This window comes from Diadema antillarum, unplaced genomic scaffold, assembly GCF_040938485.1.
Source record: "Diadema antillarum isolate AM-2024a unplaced genomic scaffold, OU_Dant_1.0 seq00000386_RagTag, whole genome shotgun sequence".
Classification (NCBI taxonomy): Eukaryota; Metazoa; Echinodermata; class Echinoidea; order Diadematoida; family Diadematidae; genus Diadema; species Diadema antillarum.
Window position 1 is genome coordinate 1,725,673 of NW_027271384.1, and position 17,076 is coordinate 1,742,748.

General features: G+C 38.4%; 1 protein-coding gene across 2 annotated transcripts; it reads left to right on the forward strand.

Moving 5' to 3' along the window:
- Positions 1 to 1,769: 1,769 nt before the first annotated feature.
- LOC139731904 (alpha-endosulfine-like) lies at positions 1,770 to 14,467 on the forward strand. Of its 2 annotated transcripts, none has more exons than XM_071642778.1 (3): positions 1,770 to 2,248; positions 7,285 to 7,383; positions 9,568 to 14,467. In XM_071642778.1, exons 1-3 carry the CDS (start codon positions 1,991 to 1,993, stop codon positions 9,757 to 9,759), a joined length of 549 nt encoding a protein of 182 aa, XP_071498879.1. In that variant the 5' UTR covers positions 1,770 to 1,990; the 3' UTR covers positions 9,760 to 14,467. The 2 variants fall into 2 exon arrangements, with proteins under 2 accessions (XP_071498879.1, XP_071498880.1); XM_071642779.1 differs by having other exon boundaries at positions 9,571 to 14,467.
- The last annotated feature ends 2,609 nt before the right edge of the window (positions 14,468 to 17,076 follow it).

Sequence of the window (17,076 nt, forward strand, 5' to 3'; positions counted from 1 at the left end):
GGTTTCGTTAAAAGAATCGAATTTATGCTGAAAGTTCCATATTACACACGTACTGCAAAATGATACTGTTGTCCGTGTAAACTAGTTACAATATAAGTTTATGATGTATGAACGCCGTACTTTTGGGTGAATTTTTTCACTTTATTCTAGCAGGACATAAAATAAAATATGCGATATAAAATCAATCTCCGATATAGTTCTTATCTCTCTACTTCATAATGATAACCTTAGGCCTATGCCATATCAATTCATGATTACAAGCGCAAAAACCATTTTGTCTAATTTTACTGGAAAAATAAAAAAAATGTGAAGTCAGTAATCAGGAAAATGAAAGATTATGATTTAGCAGCCAAGAATGAGTCTGCCGTGTATAAAAGTTTACTTGGAAAAGCTTCTTTTTTTTTTTTTTTTGGATGAAAAATTTATCGGAATCACTATCATATGAAATTATTAATTCATCCACGTTCCACAATGATTTTTTTTTTTCTCATCAGTCGTCGGAAGCAAAGTTTTTTTTTTTCTCTTTTTTTTTGCTTCCGACAACCCATAAAGTGTATGGGATCACAGTCTGATGAATCCGACTTGTATTGGTCGCCTATCAGGTCAATGTCAGACATGTCAGGCATGATCCGATGAGGCAAGATCGTCCGATGAGGATCACGCGAGCAATGTCTGACAATCACCTGCAATCGGATTCACAAACTGCGATCCTATACACTTTGCTGAGCGGCCGGAAAGCAACAGACTTTGTTTCCAACGAGTAATAGATGAGAATAAAATTTCTGTGTTTTGGTGTATAACGTTCTATCTGCATATGTCAAGAGTAGGATCGAAGTATTTAGGTGTCCACACAGTATGTAACGCAGTGGAAATAGCTATGTTTACAGTAGTGGCTATGGCAATTATGAACAATAGGCTATATGGCCTTGGCTATGTGAAATTATGTACTCTTTTATCGTCTGAGGAGGGGTCTTTTAGGTGCCAGACTAGCCCTATACAATCTGTTTGCCTCTTTTTCAGTGTTATTCATGTTTCTGTGCCTTTAACGTGCGAGAAAAAATAAATAAATTTTACAAAAAGTGCCGCCCTCATGCGGCCCCGTATGATATAACAGCATTCCTGAGCGGCTGCAAGGTCCAAAATAGACGTATTGTGTCGCGGAAAATCGGCTCTAACACAAAAAGTGGCAAAAGGTGGCAGCCAAATCTGGTATCAGCTTAAAGCTGAGACATCAGGGAATGTGGTGGTAATAGAATTTAGTTGGAAATCCGTGGCAATCTAAACTTTTCATTAGGGTATATTAAAAAGACAAATAATTAGCCTCTTTTCCAGGATATTTAGCGTAAAATATTCATGAACATTAAGTTTCTTTGCATTTTTACGGCATTCATAACGTAAAATGAACTCTGAGAAATATGTGGGAGAAATTACAGGTTGATATCTCAAAAACTACATGTTGACATTACTTATTTATTAAAGAGGTTACAATTTGCTTTGAAACTCTTAAAATATTGTATTTTGCTACTTCAGGTAGGAAATATACCCCTTTAATGTACATACCTGATTTAAATATTTCAATGATAAATTCCTCAAAGTATTGCCTCTCAAGGGCGCATGTCAAAAATTAAAAAATCCCAAGTGCCCAAAGTGACTTTTGGCGCACTTTGGTATCTCTCTGGCCCACTGTGCGGCGCCGTCCTACTATTTGTAGCGGAATGCTGCCCTCTCGTGTTGCGTCGAGTGTCAGCGAATGTCACCGCCATATTTCGTCGAACGGCTGAAAATACTCCGAGTACTCTTACGGGCAGAAAACAGAGCGATTTCTTCGTCGGGGTGACAGCAACGGAGTCTTTTATTACGAGTGTGCTACGATTCTAGAGTATTTTAAGGCTTTCGTGTATTTAGCGTTGTATCTGAATTCGTATATTGACCGCATTTTTACGATTACTGAAAGAGATATCCACGCTGTTCCTTGTCACAGCTGTGCAAGATGTCAACGGAGGAAGCACAATCCGCGCCCGATGGATCCCCGGCAACGGAAGTACCAGCGCCCGCAGACAAACAAGAGGAGAGCATGGACACAAATCCACCGCCGTCATCTGAATCTCCAGCAGGAAAAACAGAGCGCGAAAACAATGAGTCAAGTCAAACTATTCCAAAGGATGGCTCTGAAAAAGTAACAAAATCGACACAGCCAGTAATTAAGCCGCCAGTACCAAAAACTATCCAGGACAGACCGTCAAAACAGGTGGGTTCTTCTTTACTGCAGGCATGCAGTCTCCTCACACCCCCCCCCCCCCAAAAAGAAAGAAAGAAAAAGAAACAACACAACAGTAGGGCTAGCTAGACAAAGTAAACCTAGATTTAGAAGAAGAACCAGTACTGGTATGTATGCAACATTGCTTTATTTTTACTTATGGACTAACATTTCAGAGCCACTTTATTAGAGGGTGATTTTTAACAGTGCAGCTTGGATCATTTGTGACCACTTGAGCATTGAGAGAAAATAAGGGTGGCATCTTGATACAGTGACAACATCGAACATGGCTGTTCAGTGGTGACCCAAGAGGACTGGCAAATGGTGAATTGCATGTGTTGTGTTTGACCGACAAGTAGGCCCCCTATGTCTATTTCTGCGAAAAGCTTAATGACATTTGCTGGGTCAGTTTTTCGCTGGTTAGTAGACAGACACCATCGATACATACGCTATTGCAACGGTTTCAACCGTTCTAGTTAAACGCAACTTCGACTCAGTTCCCCCCGCATAAAATTGGTTATTGTTTTTCCAGCTTGGTTTTCAAGCCAATCTGGAAAATTATCTAGGATACAGGATTAATCAGTAAACATTTTGACTCGCCTCTTCCACTGTTTTCTCCTGTTTTCTGGTTGTTTCCTCCACTTCTTTGCAGCGCTCCCCAATTCATCGCCGCCTTCGTTTGAAAAATGACTGCATGAACGTCTATGGCAAGCCAAATGTTCCATACAATCACTACATGTATATCGGTACACTTAAGTTTATTGACTAAAGTACTAGTAAGTTCGAGCGCTAAATTTAACTTCGTAATATTGTGAATGAGCATTTGGCTTGCCATAGACGTCTCAATATTTGTCTGTCCATTGTGTACATTCCCCACTAAGTCTAAAACTGGTGTAAAACACAAGTGTTCAATAGAATTTCAGTGCTGTTGTGATCATTTCTAACCAATATTGGGCCATTCAGCTGAAAAACAAATTTCCAATAAATACTAATTATTTGACCTTCATATAAGTTAGTACATGTACACCGATGTTTGTCCAGTGTTTAATGTTGTACCGTAGTTATGGGTAAACTCGGCCTAGCGGGTAAAGTCGGCCACCAGCGCGCACAGTACATAAAATTGTACTGTGCGCGCTGGCGGCCGACTTTACCCGCTAGGCCGAGTTTACCCATAACTACGGTATATTATCCTAAAAATTTAAATTTTGCAAAAATTCTAATAGATTGCTTCTTTGAATCAATTTTGGGGCAAAGTTATATCTCATGAAACTGTTCTAAAAGATTGTATTGTACAGTGAAACCCCGTCATAAGAAGTTTGGTTATAACGAGGAACCGCTTATAACGAGGTGATCGCGTCGGTCCCGTTTTCCTTTGTGTGTAAACCTATGGCAGAACGAATCGGTTATAACGAGTTCAGTTATAACGAGATTCCGGTTATAATGAGGACAATTTCAGTGCATCATTCATGATAAAGAAAAACATAAGCAGTTTGATAGGATATAAGGAGGTTCCATTTCTTGACTTGCTGCTTTCAAACACGGGACAAACGAAACATTGAAAACCAAATTCACGCTATCCATATCTCTTTCCCGTTTAGCAGAGTGCCATTTCTTCCGTGTTTATCCAACCCACGGAATAAGACACAGGAATACCTTGTGATGTTCCGACTAAGTTATTGAGTATTATTATTTCATTTTCTTTTTTTGCGAGATACGCGTGCGTGATAGAAGGTCGATCAGACCACACCACAACGAGAGAGAGAGAGAGAGAGAGAGAGAGAGAAACAAAATGCATTCAAAAACTTTTCATGTAGCAGCACTCGTGACCAAATATGGACATATGGAATGCGTGTGTAACTCATCATTTCATTGTATATCCTTTCCATTTTTCGTTCCGAATTACACGTTTTGCTGGTTAGTACATATGAGTGTGTATGATTAAAGCCGAAATTAATGAAATCATCGCAATCCCGCCGGGTGACAGTAGTGTAAAATACTTGAATAACGCATGTTAATCTACTTGAGTCGGTGTTCAGAAAAACAAACGCATTCAGCGGTTTGAATAGATTTAGGTTTGTTCATTATCATTTAACAAATGATAATGTGTATGAGTGTGTATGATTAAAGCCAAAATAATTAATGAAATCAACGTGATCCCGCCGGATGACCGTAGTGTAAAAATACTTGAATGACACATGTTAATCTGCTTGAGTCGGCGTTCAGAAAAAGAAACAAATGCATTCAGTGGTTTGAATAGATCTGGGTTTGTTCATTATCATTCAATACTGCATTTCACACAACGAAGATTTTTCTTTCTTTCAGAATGGTCTACGAGGTACAGATTTGCGTAAAAAGGATCACAACCTTCCAAATTCCCTGTCGCATATTTTTCAAGAAGGGATGTGGTTAATTCCATGAAGTTGGGGCACAAAGTGTGACATTTTAGCATAACTCAATACTAATTATGCTATACATATATTGTTTATAGGCTTTACATTTGTATTGAGACCATACATTTTCCTGGAAATTTTGTGCCATTCAGACTCAATTTTGATGAAGTTATTTTAAAAAAGAGTAACGGTGTCCTGTAGCATCGTGACGTGTCCATGTAGCATCGTGATAGTTAAAATCTGGTCAAGACAAATTAATGCAATTAGCTTGACCAAAATTTGATATAATATGCATAATTACTTGATTAGTCAGATAGCTTAATATCTTTACTCTCCTTTCCACAGTTTTACTTTTACAAGAAAATTACACAATGTGTCACTATGCTAGGCGGTGTCCACCAAATGTCACAAAAAAAGGACACCGCGTAGCATCGTGATACATTTTGTAATTTTCTTTTTAAATTAAAACTGTGTACAGGAAATTTGAGATATATTTAGCTATCTGACTAATCTACACTGTATGTAGTAAATATGCATATTGCATCAAATTTGGGTCAAGCTAATTGCCATAATTTGTCTCTTAGGACCAAATTTTTAAATATCACGATGCTACATGGACATGTCACGATGCTACAGGACACCATTACATATTGTTTGATAACTTCATCAAAATTGAGTCTGAATGGCACAAAATTTCCAAGAAAATGTGTGGCCTCAATGCAAATGTAAAGCCTACAAACAATAAATGTATAGCATAATTAATATTGAGTTATGCTGAAATGTATTTTTCAAATATCACGATGCTACATGGACACTGCCCCACTTCATGGAATTACCCATGTACAAAACGCGAAGAGATTTTCGGAAGAAAATAAAGAACGCATTTTTAAAGGACAAGTTCACCTTCATAAACATAAGGATTGAGAGAATGTAGCAATATTAGTAGAACACATCATTGAAAGTTTGAGGAAAATCAGACAATCCGTTCAAAAGTTATGAATTTTTGAAGTTTTTTTGCAGTACCCGCTGGATGAGAAGACTACTGCAGTGTATGAATAACTTAGATGTCACATGCGTACAACAATATAAGGAAAATATAAAGAGAATTTCACAAAATTCTATCTTTTGAAAAAAGTACACATTCCCCTGACTCGTTACCGATAGATGTTATGGGTAATATTATTCCCCCTGCCTTTAGAAAGAGGCAAGTCAATTGCTCTTCTATTATGCGAAAAAAGTGAAAATATGTTGAATTTTCTTTTATATTTTCTTTATACTGTTGTACGCATATGACTCACAAGCTGTAGTAGTCTCCTCATCCAGCGGTTCCAACACAAAAATTTTAAAAATTCATAACTTTTGCATCGATTGTCCAATTTTCCTCAAACTTTCACTGATGTGTTTTACTAATATTGTTGCATTTTCTCAATCCTTATGTTTATGAAGGTGAACTTGTCCTTTAATCCCTTCGGGCGCAACGATCATATATTATATAAGATTACAGCCGAAATGATTCATGAAATCATCGCATTCCCACAATGCACCAACAGCGTAGAATACCTCGAAAGTTACGGTAAACAATGCATAACTATTTGCGCTGGTGTTTAGAAAAACTTAACAAACGCATATTATACAATATGATTTTGTTCATTAATCATTTTACATTGTATTTCACAAACGAAAAATATACTTTCAGAATGGATCAATACAAGAGGAAGAGATAGGTGTAGAAAGAACCACAGATATAATATAGGCCTACTTGTCAAGAACATAATGTGTAACTATTTAATGCGTAGAGATTTTCGGAAGAAAAATGAAAATTAACACATTTTCAACCACTACTTTTTTCCGTCTTTTTTGTATCAATTTACAAATAATTTCCCTTTATTCTCTCAATAATAATGATCCATAATTGTGTAGAAACAACGCAAAGGATGTTCTTAAGTTTGATTGATGGGTATATGACGTCGTGCTTTTGTTTTTCTTTGTTTTTGATGCGTACCGTTATAACGAGTTACCGCTTATAACGAGTTACCGGTTATAACGAGGTCATATCGCTGGTCCAATGGACCTCGTTATAACAGGGTTTCACTGTATTTGGGGTAATGCCCATTCGTTGGAAACAAAAAACTACCCCACGATAATGATAATGATAATGATAATGAATAACATTTATATAGCGCTTAATACTGATGTTTCTAAGCGCATCAAATCGGGGAAAAAATAATATATATAACGTAAAAACAAAATACAGCATTATGTACATATATTATGATAACGACAGCAACAACAACAACAGCAAAATTAACGATGATGATGATGATGAAACGGCATTTATATAGCACCATTAATCTGTTGAAACATTGAAAGGCGCCTGGCTCCCACAATGTGTCATGCATCATTCATAAAATTGCTTTAAAGGACAAGTCATCCCTGAAATGTCCCCCTTTACCTTGGAAATACCCATGTAGCAGGGACTGTATGTAGAATAATCACATGTCATGCTTGCGTTGAAAAGTAGTCCAGAGTATACTAGGGCAGGTGTCTGGGGAATTGCATGTTATAGCAACAACAGTTTTACAGATCAAACTTTGTATTGCTATATATTTTTCATCTTCATTGTTCTCTTTCTCACAGAGCATTGAGCAGATGGAAGAGGCCAAGCTGAAGGCAAAGTTTGGGGGACTTCAAAAGCCAGGAGGTTCACAGTTTCTGCAGAAGAGGCTAAATAAAGGGGTCAGTATTTTGGTGCTTTGCTGTTTCTTTTTTTTTCTTGTCAGTGTCAGTTTGTTAGCAAATAGCTTTACATCTTAGATGAATCTGCTTATAGAGATTTCTTCATAAAAAAATATATATATATTTACATTACGAACTTATGAGCATTTAAAAGCCATTGATTTCCAATTTTAGATATCCGTAACATTTCTTTTATTTGTATTCTTAAAAAGTGAGTCTGATTTGTCGCTTGAAAGATAGATAAACCAGTTTCTCTTATGGGCAATAAATGTGTTCTGAGCCAGGGAACTTGAATCTCCAATCCAGTGCAATCTTCACTACAAGGCTTCAACGACAGAACAATTTAGACCAAAAAAGTTCAGATTTTTCCCTATTATTTCATTTCATAATACATGATAACCATTAAAAAAACAATATTTTTTTGAAGGATTCTTTATCTTTGGCAAATACACAAATTGCCAACAGACGGGTCATTCAATTGTATTTGAGGTACACGTACACAACTGAACGTTGATGTTGTGTCTGTGGGTTTGAAATGAGCTGCTTGTTGTAAGTCTGTGCGCTGTAAGTGCTTTTCAAGTTTTGATATTGAAGTCGAATTAAATGTTGAGGGGTGTTGCACTTTAAAGAAAACTTTACATATAAGATCTTAGTCAGTGATTGGATGCAGTCCAACGTGCAAGAGTTCTGACCTCCCTGTCTTCTATGAACAAAGCAAGCTTTGTAAATATTGTGTCTTCTTGGCAGGAATTAGGTATGAGTGTTTATCTGAGGGTATTTAAAGGGCCTAGGGCTTAACATGGGAATGTTCTGTGGTTGAGATGCGAAGCAGTCTATTCCGATGTCTGGTCTGGACGAGTGTACATAATTATATTTATGTGTGGTTGTTTATCTATCTTGAATGTCATTGCCAAGCACTTTCTGTTGAACAATTTTATGTTTATCAGACATTACTCTTAAATCTACATGCACATGGCAGGTGTACAGTAAAATCTTGTCAGGTCATGTTGAAGCCACAGAAAGGGTCCATTTATCAATGTTTTAATACCCCTGTGGGGTTGGGCTTCTAATTTTTAACAGTTTGATAGCACTGCCTTGTATTTACACCGGAAATGCACATGTGGAATTTTGATAAACTGCATCATGAAACCCTCTCATTTGTATGAAGCTTCTTCCATATCATATTTGTCTTCAAATGCGCGCCGCGCGTGTGTGTGTGTGAGTGTGTTTGTGTGAGACCCCGTTTACAGTGAGTGAAAAGGCCGGGTTCGGCCGCTTATGAGCCCAGTCTTCATTTCATTGTAAACACGCAAAAGGCCAAATGCGGTACCAAAATCGGCCGCGCATTTGGCCAAGCTCTGGAGCCCGGCCTTTTCTCACGGTAAACGCAAACTGGGCCAAATGCGGTACCAAATTTAGTCTGGGTTCCAGACCCTCTGCGGCTCGGCCCAGCCCCGCACTGTAAACGGGGTCCTTGTTTGTGTGTATGCATCAGCAAATCTAAAAATCAAAAGAAAAAAAGATAAAAACCTAGCAGGCCTTGTTGAATAATTAATGCATGTACAATGTAGATGTACACTGTATGTGGAGTGGTTGGATTCTTGCCAATTACCAGTACATTTTACAAATAAACAGTAAACCCTGATTTCTTGGAAAAAAAAGATATTAGATCAAAGGAGTGTGAAAACTCTTTGGCCAGTCATTAGCAAGGTTTTCCATAGAGTCGCTGAGACAAGCACATTAGGTTGCAATTCACATGCACACTACCAGTCCCAGCATAGTGAAAAAAACACATGTATGTTGAATGGGCAGACATGTATTGTAACAGCTGGCTTTGTGAGCAAATGTCACGTGAGTCACAAGAGAGCGGCTGCATCGTTGTCAGCAGACCCCCACAGTCATATTTGTGGTGCAGGAAATTGTACTTTCTTCACAAACACTGCTGTTGTCAAATGTGAAATGACTATCATGTGGCCATGTCATGTGATTTTGGTTGTTCCATTCCTTTCTAATTCTTGTGTTCCCTTCCTCTCTGTACTGTTTTCATGTTATCCTTTCTGCCATGTTTAGTTCTGTGTCGCTGCTTTCTTTCTCTTGAAGAGGTGTCCCAGCAGTAAACAATGAGCTTCATTGTGTGTATTATCTAAAATATGTCTCATTTCTCTTTGACTTGCCAACATCCAGCAGATGAAGTACTTCGACTCTGGTGACTACATGATGGCCAAGCAGTCCGGGAAGCTGAAGATTCGGCCGGCCAGCGGCAAGCCAGGCATCCCACAGGCCCAGCAACCCAAGCCGACGGGGGAGGCCATCCCCACCGTAGATTCCATCCACCACAGAAAGCCCTCCTCGGAGATCAGCAAGCTTGCCGTGTAAAGGAAGGAGGGGGGTGGGGGGAGGGGGTAACAGGTGCAATCATCTGAGAAGTTCCAATCCCATGAGATGTTTCAAACCCTTGTCGAGTCTCTCTCCTCCCGGTGTCTCTTAAAGGACTTTCTGAGATTGAAGGGATTATTTAGTTCGCAACCAGTTATCTTGGCTGCTACGTAACACGCGTGCTTGCACAAAGTTGATCGGGTGCGGAACATTTCTTTCACAGCTAAGTATGGAGGTGACTTGGGTCCATGTCCATTGTCTTACGCAACGCGTAAATGCTCTAGTATATGTGTGTATACGTTTCCATCTGTTTTGTCTCTCCCTCTATCTTGCTCTTTTACTATTCTCTCCTGGCCTTGGTGTTTGTATTTTTGAATATCCCCCATATTTTTTGCTATGTGCTACAGACTTCCATTAAAGCCAGTGATATGCACTTCTGCCATCAGTAGGAAAAAAAAAACCCTGTGTTTTATGTATCCACTAGTTGCTACCAAAGAAAAGAGATATAACCATCTGTCATCTGATCAAATAATCCTGACTGCAAAAACAAACAAAACGCAAAAGAAAACTGACTGATATAGTTATGAAAGTTCAAAACCTACTGGTCTGAATATAGAGGTAGAGCCAGGAAGAAAGCAACTACCAGTAAAGAATAGGAGCAAAAAAAGAAGAAGAAAAGAAGAAGATGGGGAGTGATGGGAAGGGGGAATTCTGTCATACATTAAGTTAGCTGTTGTCGACAACTCTTGCATGTATATTGTGATGATATGTGGAGACAATGGTAAACTTTCACTGATTGCATGCAGACTGATGTCTTACAAAAAGCATAGCTGTGCTGCATTGATCTGAATCATTTCCTGTGAGAAGTCTTCAATGAAATATATGTGGAAAGAAAGAAAATATATTATACAAGGAGTATCGAGATTCACCGATTAATCTACTCTCATACTTTCATATTTCTTTATGATCAATTCCAAGTGTTTATATTTTGTAGCTTCATGCCAAGCAAGTAATGAACTAAGGGTAAGCCAATATGGTAGAAGTACATGTAGCTGCCACTTGATTTTACCCAGGACAGTAGGCACTGATTCATCCATATATTCGCACTATTGGTATATTGGTATGCTTTGAATGTTTAATGCCTTGCTTTTCTTATCTCTTTTTTACAAATAGAATTTGATATGGTATGTCACTCTCACACAATCCTGTGAACTTTAACTTGCATATTGTCAGTCAAATTGAAACAACTTAACAAAGACATGTAAGAATGAGGAAAATTTTGTTGTAAGTTACATTATAAGTTTCAAAACTTTGTTATATTAATGCCAATAATCTCAGTAGGAAATTTCATTAACTTTTAGCCACTGGGAGGTGGGAATTGCCAACAGATGCACAACAGCCAACTGTGCTAATCCACTTGTCGAATGTAGAGACTGCACATTATATCTGTACCACCGCATCAATATTTGGATGTTGTACCTCACGTGTAGTGTGTCGAGAGTTCTGTGTGTGTCACACTGTCTTGGATGGGTATAAAGGCTGATGAACAGGATTCACTTATGATTAGAAATGATACTTAACACATACTTTCCATTGACCCCCTGTCTGATGCACAAGTGAGCATTGATGTAAAGTTATGTGAACCCCCCCCCCCCCCCACGCTAACTCCTTCATTAACTACTTAACCCTGCTGTTACCATCAGCCACTTGTTTCTATGTCTTGTCAATAGCATTGTGACATGGCGGTGCTGAGGAAGTTAAGGATAAGTGAGTACTCTTGGGGAATTGTCCAGAGATCGTGTATATGCATCTTATTTTGTACCACATGGGATTGAGAACGAAAGAGGAAGTGCGCTTGATAGGTAAGGGGGTTTGCTACACAGTATGCTTGTTAATTGTGTTTTGGGCAAATTATGGTTGGTACATATGCTTGCCATCAGTGTCATGGTAGAAATCAATGACAGAGGATATCATATACTCTCTGCCGTATGGTGTATCGTGATCGGGTGCACACAGTCCCAAGGATCCTGCTGGGCCAACTTTGTCACTCTCGTACTACCACGTACGATACATATCCATTATCAGAGATTTACCCAGTCATATAGGTTGTGCGACAGACGTGGGGAGGGTGTGCATTCTTCCTCTGTCTTGCATCTTATCTATTGCACAGGTAAACCATATTTTCATTCATTTCTAGTATAAGACTTACCAAAGGACCAGCAGGATCCACTCTTAGACACAACAAACATCCATACCGTGAGGCAGGTCAATCACCTCCTGCGTGCATTCACCGATACATCTGATGCAGAAAGGTTTGTGTAAAAACGTTGTACGTGTAATGCAATGCAATAGGTTGTATGGCAGTGTAACTTCCCCCAACAGTCGAAATGATGTTGTGGCTATGCTTTTGCCACCTTCTTCCCCCTTTTTTAACTTCAATGGAATGTTCCAGTCTGTCTGTAGTTGAGATAATTACATGATTTCCATTGTGGAAATGTGATTGATAATTCTTTGATACTTCGCCCAGCTATGGTCTCAGCGCCTTCGGTATTTTGGCACTGTCACGTTTCTTTCTTGGACTGTTTAGTGGGATGGAAACTGGGAGCCTTGTCATTGACAAGCTAGCAAAAAGTAAAAACAAAGACTGTATATCTGTTTAGACTTGTACATTTACATTAAAGGAGAAAATGAATATAACTTCTATAGCATTCTGAATGTTTATATTTTACTAACAGAGATGAGTGGATCTAGTGTGATGCAATTGTCGAGATTATTTTTAGCAGAATGAGAGAAAACCGAAGTGTACACATTGGATGTTGTGTGGAACTTGTCACATTTTGATATATCACTGTCTAGGCAAACACTGTCTTTTCAGCCGTGCTTTGTGTTCATGTGTTCAAACGGTCGTCATTGGCTAAACTTGAATGTTGTAGAATCCAATTTTCTGCCAGCATGCTGATTGTCAATACTAGCCTTTCACCCACTGTATAAACTTGTTTATTTTTGTCAAATTTTACCCGATGCCATGACTGTAAAAGACCAGGGAGCTTATTTGATTATGTACAATGACTCTATAGGTGCAAATGTACGTACAGTCAACCTCGCCTGAGTCAAATTCAAAGAGACTTGCATGAATTTCGACATACACTGTACAATTAAAACATATGTACATTGCATATCCATCTGGGGAAGAGTGTCCCTTCGACTAGGCCGAGTTATTTACTTGTGCTTGCTCGACTGAAGCGAGGCTGACTTAGGCGAGGTTGACAGTATTTCTTTAGACTACCGGTACTCGTATCTGTGATGGAAAATGTAACGATTTCAGTCTTGGAAGTCGAGGCTCTTGATTTGATACGTAGAAACTATGACTGCCCCACTGGGGCTTGTCTGATGTTGGGCTGTCATGGCTTGGTGGATAAGACCATGAGCTCTTAATCTTGAGGTTCCTGGTTCAAGTCTGCTGGCAAAGGTGGATGTGCCCCAGGGCCAAAACATGTTATCCACTTTACTTTTAATAGTCCTTCAGAATGGACTTGATAGTCAGCAGTCCCATGGTACATAGCTTGCTCATAAGCATTGAAGGACTATCGTAGTGGCCGCATAGAATTACGGGCTAGGTGACCCAAACATCCAATACAAGCAGAACACACATGAGATAGGTCAGCCGTCTTGCTGAATTTCAGAAGCTGGCCTCTGCATTCTGTAGTACATTGTAACTTGCACTTGCTGCCTCACTGAGTGCAGCAAATGGGGCAGCTGTCCTGGGACGCCTTTACGAGGATCGGTCAAAGACAAGTGGCCTTGACACCATGGCAACTGTAAAAGGAAATTGTTGATCGTCTCTGGACAGTAATGTGGGCATGGTTTGCAGACACGGCAAATTTTGAAGTGCAGGTCTGTGATGAAGCGAGACACATGTTCAACGTCTTCTCACATTTGCACATTTTCATATCACAAGCCCCAATATACAGACGTTTAAACTTCCATTAATAGGGCTGTTCATTTGGTGCTGTCTCTGAATAATATCAGTTTTGATTCCATGTGATTTAGGTACATTGTATTATATGTTGGTAAGAATCCAGCAGAAAAAAAAATATGCTTGGATGCTGTATACTCTTATTTTCTTTCTTTTTAAAGAAAAAATAATAATGTTGCTGAAACATACCAAATGACAGGTGGTCTTGGCATGAAGCAGTAGTCTCCTTAAAATGCAATGTGTATTGTATCATATTAGAAGTGTAAATATAGTATATTCCTGTTCATGATTTGTGGAAAGGCGTTAAAACACTCATTGTTTTGTAAGTAAGATGAATCCAGCAGGCTTGTGGTAAAATGTCTTGTTAAAGGTTGATTGAAAGTGCACAATTAGATCCTGCTCTTAATATTTGGCCATGTTGACATCTTTTTGTTGTAAATGCTACTCCATTTTCTCAACATGTGACTTAAGACATCTGATTCTTATCCTTTAATTTCAACAAAGCATCATGAAGATGTTACTGTACACGATAAGCCAGAAATACAAATTGTAAGACCTGCCTTCAGTGTATCATGCATGATACAGTATGGATGGTGGTTATATATACAAATATACAGTGTATATAAAAGAAGAATGCTTGTTGAAGGAAAGTTTACTTCCAGGAAAATATTATTTTGAATGAATTAAGTAAAATCAGAACAGTGGACCAGAGAGGCCAGAGACAAAGAAACAAACAAAGATTTTGAGGAATAAAAAGCTGTCTGAACATGGGGAGATTGTCCACCATGGTGTCTTGGAAGAAAGTGTTTGCTCACATGATCCTGATGGAGCATTGCACTGAAATTTGAGTAACTTCTGGGTTGTTTGTATGTTTGTTTGCATTTTTTTTTTTAAAGATTGAATCATCTTTTTTTTTTCCTGAAATCTGTATCGTCATATCTTAGTAGAGTCTAGAACATAATATTTTATGTCATTTTAGAAATATTAGTGTATTGACATGTGTATGAATGAATGAGGGGCAAGACATGACTTCAAGACACCCTCTCTGCCCCGTGATCAATGATGTACCAGAATGTACAATAATTCCCCCAATCTTATTTTGCCCTTGGCTTGTACTGATCTCTTCCCTCTGCTTCACTGATTTCCTGGGAGTAAGTTTTCGTTGAAAGCTGTACAGACTTTGCTCATTTTCCACAGAATTTGTGTGTTAATTATATCACCACATATGCCACCGTGTATGATCATTTCAAATGTGTGTGCATGCACAGATGATTATAATTGTATGTTGTAAAATAAGTTTGAAGAAAAAAAAGCTTCAGTTATGTTCAGTCAGCAGATGATGAAAACAAAAAAGAAACAAACAAAAATGAAAGGACACTTTTCTTTTCAGCGTCATTATGTTTGTGTCTGTTTTGTGTGCAGGTCAAATTGTGTACATTTTCTCCTGATTGTATACTGTATAAGAAGGTGAGAAAGAGGAGGAAGAGGAGCATGAGATGGGAGGATGAGGAGAGAGTTGATGCAGTAAGGAAAACTAGAATTATCACTGAAGGTGATTAATACCCCCGCCCCTAGTGTTGCTTTATACTGTACGAGCTGAAATTTCCGCAATGGTTTTATTTTCGCGAATTTCGCGAATCGCCTTTGAACCACGAAAATAACAACACGCGTATAAGTGAGTTCAGCTGGACCCTCGCAACCGCAAAATTAACAACACGCGAAAATGTCCTCCAAGTATCAATTTGCGAAAATATCTGTACGCGAAAATTTCAGCTCGTACAGTGGTATGTGATGTCATGAGGGTAATCATACAACAAAATGTGACCACAGTTGCTTGAGTGCTATGGTAACAGTTGTTTCCACAAGGTTTCGGTAAAAGGTGTGGTTACCATGGCAACGCATTGTCTGATACAAACACAAGGGACATTTTGCATACTAGTAACTACACTTAAAGACCATCATACACACCAAATTTGACCTTCATAGCTTGAATGGTTCAATTTGATACAAAAATGAGTGGTTACCATGGCAACACATTTCCTTGTGCTAACACATTGGTGTCTTGCATAACTACACCTCCCGATCATCATATATACTGAATTTGACCTTAATTGCTTGAATGATGTGGAAGTTATTCAATCCATAAGGTTTTGGTAGAATTATGGTTACCGTGGCAACGCTTTGTCTGACAAACACAAAAATTATGTGTTCTACATCTATGCCTCAAGGCCATAATGCCTACCAAATTTGATTTCAATTGCTTCAAAACTGTGGAAGTTGTTCACTCCACAGAATTTCGAAGAAAACATGCCGTTACCATGGCAACGCTTTGTCAAATACAAACACAAAGAGTGTCTTGCATAACTGCACCTATAGATCATCATAGATACCAATTTTGAAATTGATTGCTTAAATACTATGGAAGTACAAGTTCCCTCCATAAGGTTTTGGTAAAATTGTGGTTACCATGGCAACGCATTGTCCGACAAACACAAAAAACATGTCTTGCACATCTATACCTCAATATCATCATTTACTCTAAGTTTCATTTAAATTGCTTCAAAACTGTAGAAGGAGTTCGCGACGCAAGATTTTGCAACAGACCGACCGACCGCCCGACCAACATCACGGTGATTCCTATATACCCCCTTCACACTAAGTGTGGCGGGGGTATAATGAATACCCAACATATCAAATCATTTGTGACCATAATTTACATTGCATAATTACACAGTATAAATTGCAGTCATCAAGATACTTGTGAGGTGTGCGTAGACAAGAGCGTATAGCTCACAAAGAGAGATTCGGAGAAGTCCTGACATTAGTTAGAAGACCAATAACGAAACAGAAAGTAGAGAGGGAGAAAATTTAATACACTGTATCTATATTAAAATTTCAATAAATCTTGTGTTTATTCAATCACAGAAAATGTTAATAAGTAATTCCTTTGATGAATGTAAACAATGTATGTATGTGTTCAGAACCTTGGCATTTGCAAATAACAGGAGCGTCCAGGAGCAGTGTACCGTGCACTCCCGTTATAACGAACACGGTTATAACAAAATTCCGGTTTCAACGAAGTAAAAATTTAGGCCGCAATACTATGCACTCTATATGTATTTTTATTGTTTATTTGTTCGGTTATAACGAAATTTCGATATAATGAAAGAAAACTGCCGGTCCCGAGGACCTCATTATAACTGGAGTATACTGTATTTCAAAAATGATTATTTGTATTGAAGTCAACTTATGTAACAAAATTCGTTATCTTTTTGATCCATATTTACAATTTACTTAATTTATTAACAGTTCACAGGCTGTGCCAAAGAGACAGGTGAGTT